Source organism: Bemisia tabaci, chromosome 4 (genome assembly GCF_918797505.1).
Source record: "Bemisia tabaci chromosome 4, PGI_BMITA_v3".
Classification (NCBI taxonomy): Eukaryota; Metazoa; Arthropoda; class Insecta; order Hemiptera; family Aleyrodidae; genus Bemisia; species Bemisia tabaci.
In genome coordinates, this window is record NC_092796.1 from 51,291,141 (window position 1) to 51,311,301 (window position 20,161).

Sequence of the window (20,161 nt, forward strand, 5' to 3'; positions counted from 1 at the left end):
ACTTACGTACATAAATGAAATTTAACTAACATGCTGATCATATGTTAAGAAGGTGATTATCTACTTCAATTTCAAGAGCTGTGCACTGGGGCACAGTTCTTGTTTTCATTGGGAGCAAGTTTAAGAATAACAAATAGTATCACCCTCTGAGCGAGGTGAATCAGTCATTGATAAAGATTAATTCAATTTTTATCATAAATCCTTCAAGGCTTATTATTTGAAACCATGGTAACTAGACTTAAATATCAATTTCAGAAATCATAATTCAGAATACAATTGTAGGCTAACTGCACCTAAGTCACAGAAACTATTTGCGCTCCAAGCTCAGATCACTTACACAATGCTGCATAGAGGAATGTTCATCATAAGATGAGATGAAAGCTTTTGCTTTCACTGGAAAGCATTTGCACGGCAAAAATACAGGACTGAAATGCTTTAGGGAGTCAGTTTTAGTATAATGTTTGCTGGGCTTGTCAGATCCTTTATTTTTTTCTACATTTCGATTTTTCCCGGGTTTAATAGCAGCATTGTAATTTCTACTATGATTATTTTTTTCTTTTTATCATGCATAGTGCATTGATTTTGCTTTATTAGTTGATTTTAGTTTTTTTGTCAAATGAAAACGTCAGCTTTAGTGCGGTCCTTGATGAATTTATTAGCAACATTCTTTAAACGGACAAAGTTTTGGAAGAAAATTAATACCTCACATGTGTATCAAACCAATTAAATTTTTCTAAAAGGAGGGCCCATCATTTTGTGCCATAGTGTCTTCAGTATTTCTTCTTATCCTGATAAATGAAATAGTCCATCAAGGTAACAAAAAATACTAAAAAAACTACCAAGGAAACCTCACGAGGAAAACTCAAGCCTCAAAAAATTCTTAGTGAGGTTTAAAGCTAGAAAAATTTCTCATGAGAAGGAAACCTTCCATCTCGACTGGAGAGGAAGTATGATATCAGATTGAGTGAAATTCATACATGTTAACTTTGACTTATCATAGGTTCATCTCACAGGAAGATTTTCATAATCTCAAACCGGTTGGCATTCAATGAAGATTGGAAAATGCGAGAAAGTAAAGTTTAAAAATGGATGACGTTCACTTGTTTTGGAGATTTTAGAATTGAATGTGTAGTATCTTTGCATATTGGCATCGGATGGCTTATAAAAAAAGGGAGCAAACACGTGAGAAATTTCATAACCATTTATGGATTTTAATCAAGTTTAACTGTAGAGTCAGATAGTGATGAAAATTTACGAGAAGAAAAAAAGCATTACTTTGATTAGAATGTATGCAATTTCGTCTTCTTCCCTGGTAGAATGAAAACAGCAAAGCTGACTAAATAATAATAGTCCTTTCAATACTTGACACATTAACATATGTAAACTCATTTTCTAGCAAAACTTTGCCCATCACGTGTACTATTATACTCAACAACTAATTTCTATATCTTCATAGCATCGCTATTCCGCAATATGATATTCTCAAGTTTTCTTATAGTGTCATGAATATCGATGGGGAAACTAGAAAAACCAACACCTCCCTTGCAGTGTTTCTATTGTTGTGTTGACTATTTTGTCTGAAAAAAAAAATGAATCAAATGATCTGCCTCAAATTTGGATGGGGAATTTTTCACTGGGTGGAAAAATTCATGGAGATTCTCCTAAGATGATTTCGTAATTTCAATATTGAGTACAACTGGAGTGTTTTGCGAAGTTGCCACTGAGGTTACAAGTCGTTTGACCATCGATATGCAGTCCAAAGGAGGCACATTAGAGTGCTATTGAGAAAACACTTTTCAGCGACATTGATTTTGTATAAAGGCAATAGTGAACCACATTTTCATTTTCGTGATGGTAAATTAGTCAATCGTTTTTTATTAAAAGTGCTAAGTGTGCTCTCATTAAAAGGAGAAATGGCTGTTAGGAATAGGTACAATCAAGTTTATGTTGCCAGGAAGGTACTCAAATGTTGACTTTAAAACATTGACTTCAAGACTTCCCAGGCAGTGTATGTGTTTGTTTTAGTATTTCATAATAAAATGGTAAACATACGAGAACTGCCTGTCAAGGATAAACATGATATGGGCTCCTCCCAGTCAAGCTTCCAAAGATACCGATTTCAATTGCAAAAATATAATGATCATAGTACGAAATTGGGGGAACACTTGGAACTTTTGAAATTATAATAATACAACACTGCATTTTTCTAACAATAATTCTGAGACCACATAGTAATTAAGGGGAATTTTCAGATGATCATTGACACCATTAAGAAAATGTGAAAAAGAAACAAGCAGACAGGCAGTGATGCTGAATTTGGAGAAAATAAAGAGCAAACAGCAGATGTGCACAGTCCGCCGTGCAGTAGCTAGTCAAATGCTAAAGGAGCAAAGAAAGTGGGGACCTTCTCAGCAAAGATTGGGTGGCAAGCGAGGACTTGTGCGTTTGAACGATGGAAGGCAGCAATAAGCCTGACTATTCTTAGATGATTTGAGCCAGCATGAATTGAGACCACCACTGAGAAAACTATAAAGATCACATCCCTTCTGTTTCTAGCAATTTATTCAACAATTACTTTAGAGAGAAATTTATTTGATACAGTATTGCGCAGTATTAATGTAAAATCAGGATGAGTTTCCATTGCTAATGCACAATGAATGGCCTTCAATTGAGGAAAATAATGGGTTGTATTTCTTTCAGTATGATAGGTGTACAACTACTAGAGGGTTTACAACTAGCAGCTTTCCTTGGTGAGCCAAGGGTAAGAAATTGAATGCTATTACATCAGTAATTAGAGATATTGTGGGAATTGACTTGTAGTTATTCAGTTGAAAGGAGGAGGCGTAAGGTAAATCAAGGATAACGCTGTGACATTTTGCCAATGAAAAAAAGAGAAATTTTTACAATGGAGCTGACGTGGCAACATATACGTTTTCTTATTTTTGTGTGTGGGCTCACACATTTAGTGATAAGTTGCGTAGCTGCTACTTCAAGTACCTCACGGACTGGTTTTCACAGATGTCTCCATGTGAGTATAATTGCATTTATTAAATTAATTAGAAGTTCATATGAAAAACTAGGAAAATAGCTAGCTGAAGGCTCATTATTGCAACTATTTGGAAGAAGAAAAAAAAAACCTTACAACATTAAGGACAATACTTTTTAGATAGAAACTCTCAAAAATGAAATAAAAGAGTTTATTAAGTAAAATAAAAAGGGAGAACTGATTCTGTGAAACAAGGAGACTTGAAAACAATGAAAATGAGTAAAGAAAGGAATTGGGTAGGGGAAAAAAGGAAAGATAAGCCAAGGAGAAAAAGAAGTAGGAATTACAAACAATGTTAACTGTAACATAATAAAAATTACATTTAACATTTTCTATGTACAGATAATAAACGTTATCTCAGTCAGAATATGACAAGATGTAAAAAATAAAATAACAAGCAAATAGGAATGTCACTGACAACAAGAAACAAAATGACATACACATGTATCCAATATTAACACAAATCTAATCAAGTGAATAGAAAAATATTCAAAAGACGTCAACTAATTATTTACTCTACAAACGTATCAGAAATAAGAAAAAACAGATTCTTTTAGACCTATATAATATTTCAACAAAGATACACCTGTCATAAGCTGATTCAGAGTTAAGGTGGACTGTTTTAGCGATAACAACACTGTGCAAAACAATGAAAGTACTTTAAAACAATCACTAACTTGTTTTTCATACTTTTCCATGGCCCACATGCCAAATTGATCTGGATGCAAGTACGGTGAAAGTCAGGCATCTTACAATACAAAAAATACCTACTAGCACTTATTGAAAAATTAATTATTGTTAGGGTTCAAGAGACTGCATGAGTATTTGTACCTCCACAGTATTATTGCCTACAAAAATAAAATAAAAAATCCTTTCGGTAATTTAAAAAATTATTCCCTCATTCGTAGAACATAATGAATGTGTTAAAGACAGAGCACAAATTCAGTGCTTCTTTTAGACCAAGAGGAGTTGTTCACTCACAATAAGCATGCAAGTGATCGATCAGCTTCTGACATTAAAAACTGAAGAGTATAAATGATACACATATCAAAATATGGATTCCAGATGGGATAAAGTGAAATATATAAGTAGTTCGATAGACTAAAGGTTTTGAGCTTAAATTCAATTGTTCCATTTAAGTCAAATAACCCAGCATAGCAATGCCACTTGTCGTCTGATATCACTTCAATAGGTCAGTGCCTTTTAAAGTTACCCTAAAACAGCTTCAGCCGGCATTAAAAAACGTTAAGTTTTAAAATGAATCGATAACAAATAATGGAATAAGTATATAAAAATATCATGACCTAGCAAAACATTTTTAACTACAAATACAGGCTTTCAAAATACTGAAGCCCAGAACATCATCTTCTATTTAGGTATAGTTAGATAAAAAAGGACAGTTTTATATTGACAGTAGATGAGATCTATGCTAGATTAGAGTGATGAAGACTGGTTCAAGGAATTTAATAATTTCTTTCAAGTTTGGCAGCACTGTAAAAGTCTCATTTGTATCTCCATCTATTAGCGCAATCTGCAATTGAATTAATAATTTTAAAATTTTCAAACAACTACTTCTCTATCTAAGGAGTGGTAACTTATTTAATCAGAGCATTTATTTCTATTGGGCACGAAGAAGCTACATGTGACCCTTAATAAAATTAAGAAATTCCTTAACAAAAAAAGAACCTTAAATAAAAACCATCTTCTGAGGTTAGTTTCTATTTTAATGTAAGTACTTAAAACCGTGATTAGATAAATGGAATGTTTTGGGTTGTGGCCTGATAATAGGCGAGGAAAAAACATCTTAACATGACTAGGTTGACCAGGATTAAAATTCAACTTCCCCAGTTTACGGCTCACAAGTGCCCAAGTACTGGCTTCAAACTTGGCCTTTTGCTATTCTACCTGCAGCAGTATTGGTTAAAAATGTTAAAACAATCTGGCTCTTGACGAGGAATAGTTCAGTAATACTTATATAGGGAAATACTGTCATTGATGCCGATTTGCACTGCTGGGTGAGAGTAAATTATTTTCATTTAAATGAATCGCTTTACAACAAAACCTTGAGCCTGCTCTTCTTGTTAATAAAGTTAAGGTACACAATAATTTAAGTCCAGAATCGTACACTGAAGGTTTATTAATAACCAAATTGCTCTTTGTCAGCCATTCAGGTTGGCCAGACTTGCATTCTTTGAACAAGTTCTTTTTTTATACACAAATCATGCAATAGGAAAGAAAATATTTTGGCACATTAAATTTTGATACTGGGAGAGAACTCAGCACACTAAATCATTTTTAAATTTGAAAAAAAGAAATACATTTGTTTTGACCCATGCTATTTATGATACCACAACAATTCTCTGTAATGACAGCTCAGCAAAATTTATACCGCATATATTCAATTAATTAATTAAGACAAAATTTTAATTTGTTGGCAAACCTGTCTGGAAACAATTGAATCTGGCGACAATTTAATGTTTAAGTTTGGCTGCACCTCAGGGAAGGATAGATCAGTTCCCTCAATAAGTTCCTTTGTAATTTAAGATAATTTGATTTTGACTTAATGATGATTGCTTTCAAGACTGTAGAATTTATAAAATATTAGAGTGTTTAATTTTTTTCTCCCTGAAACTATTTGAGCGGTATTGCAACACGGTAATATCAACTATCATGCCTTTTTAATGGGAAGACACAAATTATTATTGAGAATTTTTTTTGATTTGTAACTCAAAAACCTGCAAAAATTTCTACTGCAAGGTGACAGGTTTCCTTGAATTTTAAAGGTCCCTGACTTTATTATGTTACTTTTTTTATTTTATTTACTTTTTTGCATAACTCCGTGAAAACGTGTTTGACAAAAATGTTTCAGCGCAAAGTCTTTTGAAAAAGACAAAATTTTGAAATTCGATAATTTACAAATGGAAGTTTGAATTTTTGTGGATAGATTGTACGTGTATGGTAGAAAATAACTTAAAGTTTCGGCTGGAGGAAAGAACTTCAAGGTTGATTGGTAAAGTTCCCCAACTTTTCAAGGTTGAGCAAAATTCCCTGATTTTTCCAAGTGTCCAATGACTTTTCAAGCACTGATCACCCTGTGCTGTGATTTAAATCAAGTACAAAACCAGATTTTTCATAGATGCTCTACGGTAGGCGTTGTATCTGAGTAACAAGCTTCCATAAACCTACTAGAAGGTGGACATTTTTCTGGAGGGCTATTCATTTTGCCGGGATAGCTTATTCCCATGAGAAGAGTTGACTTCCTCAAATTATGAGGAGCTAAATTAGAAGACACAGGCACCCAGGTAGGGAATTCCAAATGTGAGGGATTAGAGAAGTTGAAACCAGCCCAAGGCTGGCATAATTAGGCAAGTTTTCTGAACCAGTATCTGTCTCTCATTGCTTTATTGAATTAATTGTCTACATAAACTTCGGAGAGGAAATTGCATTTTGGAATGAGGAGGAAACAGCCTACACTTACCCTGAGTGTCAAATACACAACAACAACAACAACAAAAATTTGATTGAAGAGCTCTTTTGAGGCAAGTTGAATTATGAAATTCAAATAACTGGCTGACAATAAATCCTTGAACTATTAACCAAGTTAGATAAAGGGGATCAACTTTGTAGACGACCACGCATAAGTAATTTCAGGAGAGCTTGTGTTCACTTTTTTTAGAGCTTCCAAACTAACGAGAAATAAAAATGGAGACAAATTTAAAGTCGTTCACTTCCTTCTGTTTATCTATGGTTCCAAGTTTGGAGAGATTAACAACAGACTTTGAAGAAAATGCCCTGAATTGAAACATTAAATGAACAAAATGATACCTAGGATTTAAACATTGTTCTGGACATTTGCCAGAATCACATTTCTAGATTATAATTCAAAAACTCCCGACCCTTTCTGTGCAAATCAAACGAACAGAAAATATTAAGAAAAGAAGGGAGAAGGAAAAAACCAATGTTACTACTCTATGCAGAAGGAAGGGATCAATTTTGAATGTACCTTATCTTACTGCCTAAATTAAGAAAAACATTATTTCGGCCTGTGTATAAGATTTGCCTAGTTTATTAATTTGACCATCGGAATCATTTTGTAGGCAATTTTTTTTTTTCATTCATGCAATCAATAATTATTACTTTCTTTTTTTTTGTTTTCTTTTTGTTTCGTTTTGTAGGAAATAATTTGAAAAATTTTAAAAATATACATTTGAACGAAGATACAAAACTATAAATAAAAATTATTTGAAATAAGTTTAATGAGAGAATGGCACAGCTAATTTTAGAGCTGATACCACTTCTTATCTTTGTATTTGAGCATAAGTCCGTGTGCAGACGAGGAGAAGTTCTCAGCTTCAGACATCATACGTTGAGTGCGTTCTTCTAATTGAGAGAGCCGTTCCCCTCGTTCTAAAACTTGCTGGTGAGCCCGAGAAACTTCGCTGGCTGCGGTGCTTGCTCTCTGACCCAGCTGTTCAATCTGTGCTGATGACCTAGGGATATGTTTGGCTAGACTCCGCGAAGCACGCCCACTCGACGTTTCTCCAACTGCAAAAAAAGAAAAAGAAGTTAGAGAATACTGCGACAGAATAGACAAAAGTCTGAACAATCAATTGAAGAAATAATTGCTCCCATCAGCTTTTTGGATTCTTCTTACCCTGGACTATAGCATGATATAGGTAGAACATTGATAGGTAACAGCTGGAGGTAAGAAACCCTTTTTTTCACAGTTAAGTCAGGCTTCAGAAGCAATGGGTGGTAGAACTCATTAACGCCTGAATGCTGTTCATGCATCCTCAACTTCGCAAAGTTATTCTCCGTTTGGGGGCATTCCTAGAAGTGACATTTCTACCTACTTTTTCCTGCTGAAGCTGAAAATGACCTTAGTTTTTCCTACAACCTACCAATTTCCTGGAAAACTTTGTTTCCCATGAAAACATTCTTTAAGGGTGCTAAATTTATGTTTGTACATAACACTGGCATCATTTTGTTGAGTCAGCATCAGTGTAATTTCATTTTGCGTTAATCTTGCGCGACTACAATGATTTATACTTTATAATTCAACAAAAATGATCGTTGGGCGCAAAGACGGCCTATAATTTGCTTTTTTAAATTAATTATGTTTCAGTGAAAACCAAAAATTTATCCCAATATCTACCTGGTGCCCTTAAATAGAAAGTTTAAAAACACAAAATCATGGTACCTGCATAGCATAGTCGGCGTAGTACATCATGCGTAAAACTTTAAATATGTTTTTCTCACAACGCGGTTTCCAGGCATCGGCCGTTATTCAAGCGGTGTTCTTAATTTGACATCATACCGTTCACTATTTCAGATAATTATTCAAGACTAATGTGACGAAGGGTTTCATGATTTTAGATTTTACTTCTTAAGGTGAAAAAAAAGAATAAAAAATACAACTCGTTTAAAATTGATAAGTTTGAGATGAAACCTTCGACAAGGAGAAAATTAATGCATGATTAGATCTACGTCAGGCAAGAGTTTAAATAGACCGTAGGTATGGAGATTTTCTAATTTTTCTGAACCAAAATACCAACATTTCCTGACTTTCTCTGACAAACAATTTAGTGGAATTCTTTTAGAGCTAGGCAGGAAAGAAAAGCCGATGAAATTTAGTCTCCTTAATATCGAGGATGAGTCCTCTTGCTCTTTCCCTCTCTCTTGGTCTTTCATACTTACATAATTCTTCTCTATTCAACGTTCGTACTCCACTTCCAAATAGGCCGACAAAAAAGCTTTGCTTTGGAGCTTCAGGCATTTCGTGTGGGAAAAATAGTTCGCCCATCATTTCTGCTAAACTTGCGCTAAAGAACACAATAATAAAAACAAGACAAAAATCAAAGATTTGGAGAGGAAGATGACAGGAAAAATTTAGAAAATGAAGTTCCTGTTTTCTGCTCTTAATTACTGTTCAACCCGTTCTTAGAGGACAAGACATTTTTTTTTTTTGAATTTTTACCAATTTATGAACAAACTTCATGAATAAACATTATCTGAGAAGAATCAAAAAGTCTCTGAGTTCATGTGATTACTAAAAATTCTACAAAAATACAAGTTTCATTTATTTTTTTTACACAGCTCTACAAAGATTTTGTCTTCATTAAACGGAATTGCAAATATTCCTCATTGATCTTTCAGAATTTGGGTATTTTCATGTATGGATAAGGGTTGAAGGAAGAATCAAGTAGGATTTTTGAGAAAACACACATGATTTTCTTATTAAAGCAAAAATTAATTACCTGAATTCAGCAGACACTGTGAACTTTTGTAGTTCTGTCGGTGAGCAGAGATACAAACCATGGCCGCGATTACTGAAGCAGAATGTTCGAGCAATCCTAAGAGAAAAAACAAAGATAAACAGAAGTATTAGATGAAATCATGAGAAAAATCGCTTGAAAGCTTACAGAAAAGTCATCCCTATGATTATTCGTTTAATTCTCAATCATTGCACATTACTTCAGTGATTTACCCTTCATTCAGTTTTCCTTGAAAACTAAAATTGAAGATTACAAACACTCCTTTCCCATTCTGTGGGTTTTATTACTTCACTTTGGTGCATGAATTATCCTATTATTTTGCGTACAGTAGAACCTGGTTTCTTCCGCCCCATGTCGCAGACAGCCCATTCAGTGATCAAAAATTCTGGATGATAAATACACTTTGCTTCGGCCATTCCTAACCAGATTAAAGCAGCGTTCTCTTTCAGAAGTTATCAGCATAAATTTTGGTATTTTGAAGATGCTTGCGGCACCACTTCAACTCTTGTAAATTATTAAGTACAGTTGTTGATCCTTCCAGAGTTGAGTGGATAGGTGAAAATAGTGACTTTATGCAAAAAATTCGAGAAAAATGGGCCTGATAATTAGTGCTCAACAGTAAAAGTTTTAGCCAAAAGCTGAGGCTATAAATTTACATTTGTTTTTACTGATGCGAAAATGAGGACAAAGAATTGCAAAAAAATTGGGATTTTCAACTCTTCACTGTTGACTGGACAAAGATAAAAATTTGGCTGCTTTCCAGCCTCATCTAGACGTTGTAATAGCAGATATCAAGAGGACTAGTTCCCGAGTCTTAACAAGTCAACTCATGAGTTCTCTTCATTCCTTTCCTTTTTTATTTTACTCAGATATGGATACATGTGTACTTGGACACCATCTAGTAGGCAGAAATCTTAAGAATAACCATGCTCACACGTTTGCAAGGCACAGAAAAATTGACTTCAAATCAGAGCACGATCTCAATATCTCTCGTTCTTTGTTATGAAAAATACATTGAAGCTCTGAAAAAAGCTTCATTAAAACTAAAATGAAAATTCTGACACTATAAATAAATGACAAGAAAAAAGCACCGACAGCCAACCCAAAAAAAAGTAAAAACACTTATAAAAGCAACACCTATTCTGTAAAGTACCTACCAAATTAACTTTTTAAAACTGTTTTATAACGTGAAAAAATGCAAAAATTAACCCACAAAGAAAAAACAAAAAAAGCACAGAAGACGGAAATTTTTACAAATCAAAATACCTAAAATATTGAAAAAGCCACAGAAAATTTCAATTTTAATGTGATTATCAAATCAATGAAATAACAAGAAAAACAATTGAATTGGCATAGGACATTCCAGATTTCCTATCGTTTTCCACCTTTTTACAGGATTTCCAAAAATTATCAATCACTGCTGAAGGCGTATGTAGATGGCAGGCTGAGCGGTATGTCATGCAGTCTGACATGCCATCTGATGCACTGCTTGACAAGCCCTCCACCAAGCCTTCTCAACAGGGAGAATAAGGAACACTCCAGTGCTGTGAGGTAACGGTGGATGATTCGCTCATCGAGCCACGCATAAAGCGGCTGGACATACCGCTCGGCCCACCCTCTGAAAGTGCCTTTCAAATGCAATATTTTTCTTCAGTAGATAAAACTTCACTAGTTTCACCTCATTATGAGGCAATTATAGAGAAAGCATAAAGGTCAAATAGGAGCACAAAATAGAATTTGAGAAAAATTTTGTGAGAAGTAAGCATGACCCCTGACATTTAGCATTGTAAGGTCATCACTCCTATGTGATCCCTCAGGAGCCAGCTGATTGAATCCAACTGCTGACCTTCATCCGCAAAAAATTCAGAAACAAAAAGGGATGAACCGAAGTAGACTTTCCCTTAAATGAAGCTGTGCTGTGTACCAAGATATCCCATTTGCTGGGTTCGCTACGGTATTAATACTAACACTGCATTTGACTAAGTCATCAATTCTGATGTGCTATTGTATAGAATAGCACTGTGCAAGGCAAAGTTCGAGGGATATTTGTATAGGATGGCACACTCATAAAGGTTTTGACTGAGCTGTACATCTACTTAAAAACCCACACAAGATTAAAGAGAAGTTAGGCCTTGTCTTCACGGGAGGTTTCATGGGATTTGTCCCAGGTTTGAATCGCCTGAATGAAACTTTTGAGCTTTTCCCCATTAAACACAACGAAATCTCTTCTTTTCCTCTCTGAGTCGCACTTGGGACCCCGTGAGGTCTCTCCTTAGTACTGTGATTAGTATTGACTAACGCAATACTTTTTCCAACTTTGCAGGTGAGATTATTCCCTGAGATAAATCCAAGGAGACAAGACTTACGAGAAAACTCATATTTCTTCAAGAAACTTTACCTCAATATAATGAAGCAATATGAAAGAGCCCTCCTTAATTTTTCAACAAACTTCCTGAGGATGCAAGAATGAATGTATAAAATTAAGAGTGTTGAATAAGTGTGATGAATGTATAAAATTAAGAGTGTACTTTGTATTCATTTGGTGGAATTTATAAAGGAGGAGGGGAGGATCACAAAGTTGACAGCAAAATTCTTAACACATATCTAGTTAAAAGAACAAAAACTAAACACTAAGGAGCGGCCCAAAACTGTATATAACAAGGTGGAGAAATGGTGCTGGGTCCACACCATTTCGCGGGGAAACAAAGCCAAGAAATACCAAAAATTAAAATTAGAGTCAAAAATAAATTTTTAGAACTCTAATGCGCACCAGTACGTAACTGAGGGGGGAGAGTGTTCAGCTCAGGCAGTTTGCAATGGAATATTAAATTGGAGTCACGCCGAGAGATCTTTACCGGTTTGGGCCTTATTAGACCTCATCAGAAGATCACACTCGGCAGTGAACGGCAGAATTTAATATTCCATTGCAAACTGCCTGAGCTGAACACTCTCCCCCCTCAGTTACGTACTGGTGCGCATTAGAGTTCTAAAAATTTATTTTTGACTCTAATTTTAATTTTTGGTATTTCTTGGCTTTGTTTCCCCGCGAAATGGTGTGGACCCAGCACCATTTCTCCACCTTGTTAAAAGAACATAGAGCATAGAATCTAACTGATAATATTACAGTAATTTCATATTAGGTCATGAACTACGGTACCTAACATGAATGAAAATGATATCTATCTATGGTGGGACTTTTAACTGGTACTCATTAATTGTGAAGGCTCAAATTTTCAGAGCAGAAATATACAGATTGGATATTTTTTCCCCTTCATTGTCCCATTTTGGGATCAGATTACACTATATAAGGTGCATTTATCCATGTATGTTCTTAACCAAAAACTCATCTCTCAGATAACTTTCTTTCCAAAATAGTTGTGCAACATCTACCTGGACACTGATTTCCTGATGGAAGCTGAATTTTAAAAATTCTTTCATGGGCCGCCGGGGGATCAGCAATTTTTTTATTTGCAATTACAAGTACAAAAAAATTTTCTCTTTAAACTCATTTGGTTGGGCTTTAAAAGGGAGCGCTGGGTGGGAGGAGGATTTACAAAGTTTATAGCAAATATCTCAACACATATTCAGTTAAAGGAATACTTTGCTTATAAAAATCAAATTCAAAATGTGAGTATTGTAAATGAATTTCGTTTCTACGTCCAATGCAAATGCAAACAGTTCATATAAAAAATCATGCACATGCTAGTAAACTTAGCTTGTTATCTTAAAAATGTATCCTGCCCTACATATTCTACGAAAATGTGTCGCGCACAGTTCATTGTTAATAATGAAATTAAAATTGTTTGCCTCAGAGAGAAAGAATAATAATATGACAATGCATGGCAAATGAGAAACAAATTTTAATCTTTGGCAGTGACAAGGATATACAGTTGATGAAACAATGTAACTAGTCAGAAAGCGGAAAAATACAAGGATTTGGCCAAGTATCTCAGAACAGTTTGTGAGGACTTCCAAAAGCCCTGCACAATGACACATTTTCTTTAAGGCGTGTATAATCTATAGCTTTACTGCAATTAAAAGGATAAGATTATCACCAATCATCATATTCACATTACTTTCCATAATTTTTCAATATATGGGACAAAATTATGAAAGTTTATGTTCTTCTTATTATCGATTTTTTATTTTGATAAAACATAATAACAGCGAATGATGATACTCCCAGTCCTTCTCATCTTTCAATAATAGAGTTTAAATACAGCGATGAATTGTTTGCAACTAATTATCATGATATTGGCTAAAAATTAAAAATTCTGAATTCAGATCTGAGTTATTCATGAAACTGAATTCTCCAAACAGCTTTCAATGGATTTTCTTCTCAGAACAATGTTATGGGTATCTGTCTTGCATTTCATTATTATTATAACCATGAGACACACATTGTCAAGATCTCTTTAAACTTGAGGGAAAAAAATGTCCGATTCTTTCAATCACTGATCACCCAACATGCATAAAATGAGATTTCTACGATTTTTTCAAAATGAATTTCCATGTTCTCTGTTACGTAATCAAGCGTACGATTTTCTGAAAAATGAAAACATTCCCTCTGATGCTCGTAAGACTTGATAAGATAGAGAAAAAATAAACATGTGAAAAAAAGCCTTTCTCTTTCATTTAATTTCTCGAACTATATCTTGCTACCAAAATGTAGTTAATGCCTAAGTGTCCACCGGCTTAAAATTTTGATGAGAAAATATGTATAGTGATCCTTGATTTCTAGCCTTGTTAAATAGTCTGTTAGTAGGGCAAAACTTACTTTAGTGCGCAGCCCCTCAATTAGAGAAGATTCTTCAAATGAAAACAGAGTGCATTATCATATTCGACAAGTGCAGATTTATGAAGAGGTTGATGAAATAGCAAAAGGTGACTTATAAATATTAAAAAAACTCACAGTACGGGAACATGAATATTTTTCCCAAGTGAATGTTTGATGGTGTCATTAATTGTAAGAAAATGTTTCATATCGGTGAATATCTTGGATACACATTTAGACATTCGATTCTTAGACAATTATACAATTTCACTCGATCTCTTAAATTGAATTTCACAAATGTATTTGTTTGTATGCTGTTGAGAGACCAGGAAAATTTTGACTGATACTTGAAGAGTAGACTCGAATGAAAAGATGAAAATAATTTATAACAGAACAGTAATAGCTATTTGTAGCTGGTTTGTATTTTCTCAAATTGAAAATTTAAAGCAAAGAAGAGATGTAAAGTTCATGAAATAAGAAAGAATTAAAATTTAATCCTCCAGTTAAGTCTCTTGGAGGAATATAACTAGCATAATCTTCTTTGCAATTTCAATTGGACTTGGGTAGCTGCCTTTCTACGTTCGCTGCTGTAGCTTAAATGGTTATTGAATACGGCATTCGAGAGTTTGAACCAGCCGGCTGGTTTGACCGTAAAATTGCAGTACAGAAATCCCGTTTTTTTTTCAACACAGTTTTTGGCTGTTGGGCGGAAAGTTACAGGTACATGCTATTTGTTGTGGCCATTTATAATTTTTAGTAAAATTTCGTAGAATCATGGGTGTTCACGGGTGAAGATCGTGATTTTTCGGAGGCACTCATGGTTTTTCACAACACAATGCCGATTTCAAGAATTCTCAAAAAATTGTTGTCAACTTTCGCCAGTGACCACAGGATTTAGCTGATTATTCGTCTTAGCCCTCTCACTGTGGCAGAATTAGTCTGAGGTGGGGTTACTTGGTACTCCTAAACTTTCGGTCCTTCCAACTTTCAATGTTAGTAAAGTTGGGTTCTCCTATTATGTGTTTCGTCCTCCCCCTTACATTTCTCTTTCAGAGCGTTAAGTCCAATTTGATAGTGATGAGTGGTAGCTTTAGCTGTTAGTCGTGTTGAGAGTCATTATTAAGTGAAAAGTATTTTACTATTCTATAGTTTTTCATCATCAGCCCGACACCACAAAAGTTCATTTTATTACACTTTCCCACCTTATCACCATCCGCGGTGTAGTAGGGGTGAGAGAAAAAGTGTATTAAGAGTGCTGCAACTCTACTAGAACTATTGCTCAACTAGTGGAGGTAAAATTATGGTAAAAAGAAGTGCTGCTTCAAGTTTTCATGGTCTTCCAGTTTCCCTGGACACTTATAGGTAGCCAAGAAATATTGCAGGAGTTGCTGGCTAGAATGGACCAAAGTAGAACAAACGCATAGAGGTTTTGCAGATTCTCGCCAAATTTGTGCCAGTTTTATTAATCGCTACTATGCCGTGGATACTCACTGATAGTACATGAGTCAATCCATGAGAATGGGTTCAACAGCGAAATAAAAGTATTAGGTTAGTTGCTATTGAACTAACCATGGTTACTTATTTATCCTAATTTTTACGACTACCAAAATCAAAAAAGCAAATGGCAAACCTTGCCTATATGGTTTGAAACAATGCCTTGCTGTGTTTCTGCATGACTTTGCTTCTTAGTACACCACTCAGAACATCATTTTTTGTATTATTAAAATAATCTCTTGCAGTTCAAATTTGACTCTATAAATAGGTACATTCAAGTTTCAGATAGTTTGATGAAATTTTCTTTTACAAATGCTTCCTTTAGAGATGAAGAAAAGAAGTAATAGGGCAGAGTTACATGTTCCCTCACAATAATGAGGGCTACTGTCTCACTTTGAAAGTGTTAGCTGAATTTCAAACAACGAAATGAAATATACATACCACACAAATGCAGAAGAATAAAATGAAAGACACTCAAATGAGAAACTTGACAAAGATGGATTGAGGATTGAATAAATAGGCAGAACCAGTCATCCGGAATATTTTCGGGTTGTTTTTAGACAGGAGGAAATTTTTTTGGAGGGATGCAGAGGGACCAAATGGAAATTTCAGCAAAAAGAAAACAATAATAGATGTTAGACTTGGAAATATTACTTCATATCTGATTAAAATGGTTCTTTGTACCTGGCAGAGTTTGAAACTGATACGTAAATTAAGTTAGATTAATCTCTACTGGTAAATAAGTGGGAAACATTGATACTTCACCTCCATTAAGTTATGAAAATACCAGCAGAATTTTAGATGGATGAGGTAAAAACTTAAGCAGACTGTAAAAATGTATTGACTAAAAAAATAGGAGCACCGAAATCAATCACAGACAAAGACACTAGTATTCAAGCAAAAACAAACAAACACAAACAAAACCAATTACAGTGAAAGAAATAGTCCTCATTTTACAGTAGGACGACGAAACAAAGTTTTGTTTCCTAAAACAGTTGCGAATCTTTGTACACATTTACAGGTCGGGCTTTGAGGAAATTTGACAGCAAGAGCTCCTGCTGCTGAGCCAATGTTTAAAATACATCATACCTACATTAATAAACTTTTCGACAAACATTAAATCATTTTAAAGAAGTGTATTTGATTGGCTTAAAAGTTAACCAATGAGTCCAAAATACAAAGTGGGCTGGACTGAAAGACTGAAGTAAATGATGGTTTAAAGGCGAAATCCCTCCCGCATTTTATCATGCCATGCAGCAGCTATAATGATTTGAAAAAGAGGAAATACTCTCTGTAGACAGCTCCACCGCGATGCAAGCATCCCTCTGCACTCCGCACCATTCTATTTTTCCTTTACTGGATCAGATAGATCAGATCTTGCTAGTAGTGTAGGATGCAGTGTAGCGGTCAGCTGCCTACAGTGACATAAACATACGAAGCTTCTTTTGCTTGTACTTCAAGTACTTCTGCTCACATTAGAACTGACGCACCCTTCTGGTTTACTGAAGTGCTTTCCAGATTCGATAAAACCTAATCATCTTTTTTTGGGGATTTGTATCCTGTAATGATCTCATCTTCGTTTCAAAAATTTTTTTTTTTAAAAACGTTCCTCAGAATTATGGCTAAAGTCGCTCTGTTATTTTTCTCTGCATCAATTAACTTTTTCCCAATACTTAAGCAAAATAGGTGTGATTTTCATTTCAATAAGTTTGATCATAACATCTACTGCTGTCAAGTTCCCTCAATCTTTTGGATTAATATTTTACGTTGATAAAATACCGTCCTCTAGATCTTATGTTTGAACTTTCTTACTGTTGTTCCTATGAGACTGGAGATAATTTCAAACTTACTCTATACGTCTCCTTTCTTTATCATAAGAAAGGATGTAATGAAGGAAAGTTGCATGTTTTCCCGGAAGCAATAAAAAATCCATGAAGCAAATCTGAAAGGAAGGAGGGAATGTGAGGGAATTCAAAATGGAGGCAAAAGCATAGGATGGCAGGTGAATGGGATGATGAGGAGTATGGTTGGTAGGTCCATTTGAAGGAGAAAATCTTGGTATGGGAACCCTGGGAATGTATCATATAGGAAGCGAAATATATATATGTATATTACATATGATGTGGTATGTACAATGTATGTGTGTGTGTAAGGCCCCACTTACTGATCTGTATCTTCGTTGACAAACATCTGTTGGCCCCAAATTGACAACATAGGATCTACAATCCCAGGCTTTCGTGTCTGGAAACTAGCAAAATCAAATTTTAAAATCATCAAAAACGAAATGATCTCAAGACCAAGCAACAATAGGACGAAGTCCTGAAGCATTATTATGAAAATATTGCTTTCCGATGACTCAAGTCTTGGTATGTTTTAAAACTTCTGGCGTTGTATATCGCGTGTTCAGTTTCAAGAATTTTGATGATGTATTCCTAGACAACTTTAAAGATCTTTTCGTAAATAAATATTCTCCAGGCAGAAGAAAATGTATCTCTTCTGAGCTTAAATAATAATGAGGTTGAATGAAAGTTAGGTCAAGGCTGTAAATTTTTAAAATTTTGAATTTTCCTTACATAATGACACAAAGCTAGGGTAATAAAAAGGCCAGTTGATTAATGCCTTAATGAATTAGTACACATAGAATTGGGTATACATCACTCTCCTGATGTACATGTTACACTGTGGGTGAGCAGTGGCGTTAATTTCTGTCTTCTGTTGTGAAAGTATCTGTTTTGTGATGAGTGATGCTGATGGATGCTTGTGTTCCTAAAATATTACTTGGGGTATGAATCATTGGGCTGTATAAAAAATATGTGTATAAAAAAAGATTTCATTACCTCCAATAAGTGTATTAAATAATAACCGAGGATTAATGATTGATCTCAAAAATTTATTTGTTTGTACAAATAGATTCCAAAGTTCACCGGTTCTTGTCAAATCTGCAATAAAATGCTGACTGAAGTTCATTTCGACCGACATTTTATGGTTTTGTCAAATTCCTGAGCAATAATTAGTTTTAGTAATGTTTAAACAGGCTGCTTGATGATGACAGACCAGGAATATTGACTTTTACTTTGAAAATGATTAGGGTTGCACACAGAAGATAAGAATCAAGAATCAAGAACCAAGATTTCTAAAAAATTCCCCCTCTATAATACAATTTATATGATTTTTCAATGGAAAATTGAATCTAAATTGAGGCAAAAAGCAAAGCTCATGGTGTTTTCCAAAGTCCAAGTTTCAACAAGTTTCTGAAGTTAATTGGCTCCCCCCTTTTTCTCTTGAATTTGTCTGTTCTTCTTACAAGATCAGAGAAAATAGCGCTCAGCATTAAAACCATTCACAGCCACAACTTAAGATTGTCGCCTGCCATTGTTAGAAAATTTAAAAAAATGTCCTATGTCATCAAGGTTTTTATTAAAAATTCCTATGTTTATAGGACTCTTTCTACCGAAATTAAATCCACATGTGTTTCTTGTTTTTCCTATTTTAGCAGTCACTAAGAATCCAGCAGGTGCTCCACAGACGGAAAACTCGATGATTCACAGTTAGGGGGAAAATCTCCACACTTTTACAAATATGTCAGCTGAAGTAAGTGAAACTCGTGAAGGCTACATGTAGACAAACTTTTAATAGACTCCTTATGAATTTTGTCCTTAAAATTTTTCCTTTTCTGGTTTCATCTCGGCCACTTATCCTAGCTTGACGGAAAAATGTCTATGATGGTGACAAATAAACGCCAACAGATAACAGTAAAAATTGAATTCGATTTAAAAAAAACCCCTAACCACTGAAGTCAGAGGAAGAGACGGAAAGTTTGAGATATCCGACAACATCAGACGCACGAACATTCATTCCACACCAATCGATGAGAGTAAAAAGAATATAAGGCACCAGTTATATCAGTGAAAATTTTCCCTAGGCTTGATGGACCAGACGTGAGAATAGTGCTCCAAGGCATGCGTAGGATTGTTAGAACGAAAAGAAGAGGAATGGAATGTGACATTGATAACTGAATGCAACTCAATCAATCCACTACTGAGGTGCAAAATCAACAAAGAGTGCACTGATACACATGAGAGGATTGTCTAATGCTGCACTTATTTCTAGGCTCTGCTACTATAAATTAAAATTATGCTTGAGCTCCCACAAAAAAATTTCCTATGAAATAACTCTGTTTCAATGGCTGGTTCTTGAATAGGACGCATGTAATGATTTATTTGAAATCATTGCTGAAAACATAGATTACACAAGGGGGAATGGTTTAATCTGTTCCAAAGTTTAGCCGTTTTCCTTTCAAAAGCTTGACTTTTTTTTAACCCTGTTCAAATTTTTAATTCTTCATATCTTTGATGAAAATCTTCAGGAGGCCACAAAAATGCCTAAACATTAGAGTATAATGTGTCACAAGATGACCACGGCACGGATTAGAGAGATGACTAAGTGAGAGGCAAAGACTATGAGTAAATTTAAAATACTGTAGAAGTTGTTCTTCTTCGTCATCGTAAAATATCGATGCAGGGACATACGCAACATGTGCAAAAAAGAAGTTGATCAGCTAGGTACCTATTT

The 20,161-nt window shown here is 34.8% G+C and overlaps 1 protein-coding gene across 4 annotated transcripts in view; it reads right to left on the bottom strand.

Moving 5' to 3' along the window:
* Positions 1-3,183: 3,183 nt before the first annotated feature.
* Positions 3,184-20,161, bottom strand: part of Tomosyn (syntaxin-binding protein tomosyn) — a 96,948-nt gene continuing 79,970 nt past the window's right edge. For 3 of the 4 annotated variants that reach the window (XM_072300014.1, XM_019059106.2, XM_019059108.2), the window contains exons 20-23: positions 17,754-17,837; positions 9,304-9,399; positions 8,744-8,868; positions 3,184-7,591 (exon numbers count right to left, since the gene is read on the bottom strand). In XM_072300014.1, the coding sequence (XP_072156115.1) occupies positions 7,326-7,591; positions 8,744-8,868; positions 9,304-9,399; positions 17,754-17,837 (571 nt within the window). In that variant the 3' untranslated portion in view covers positions 3,184-7,325. The remainder of the gene's footprint in view (positions 7,592-8,743; positions 8,869-9,303; positions 9,400-17,753; positions 17,838-20,161) is intronic. The other variant, XM_019059107.2, reaches the window with a different exon arrangement.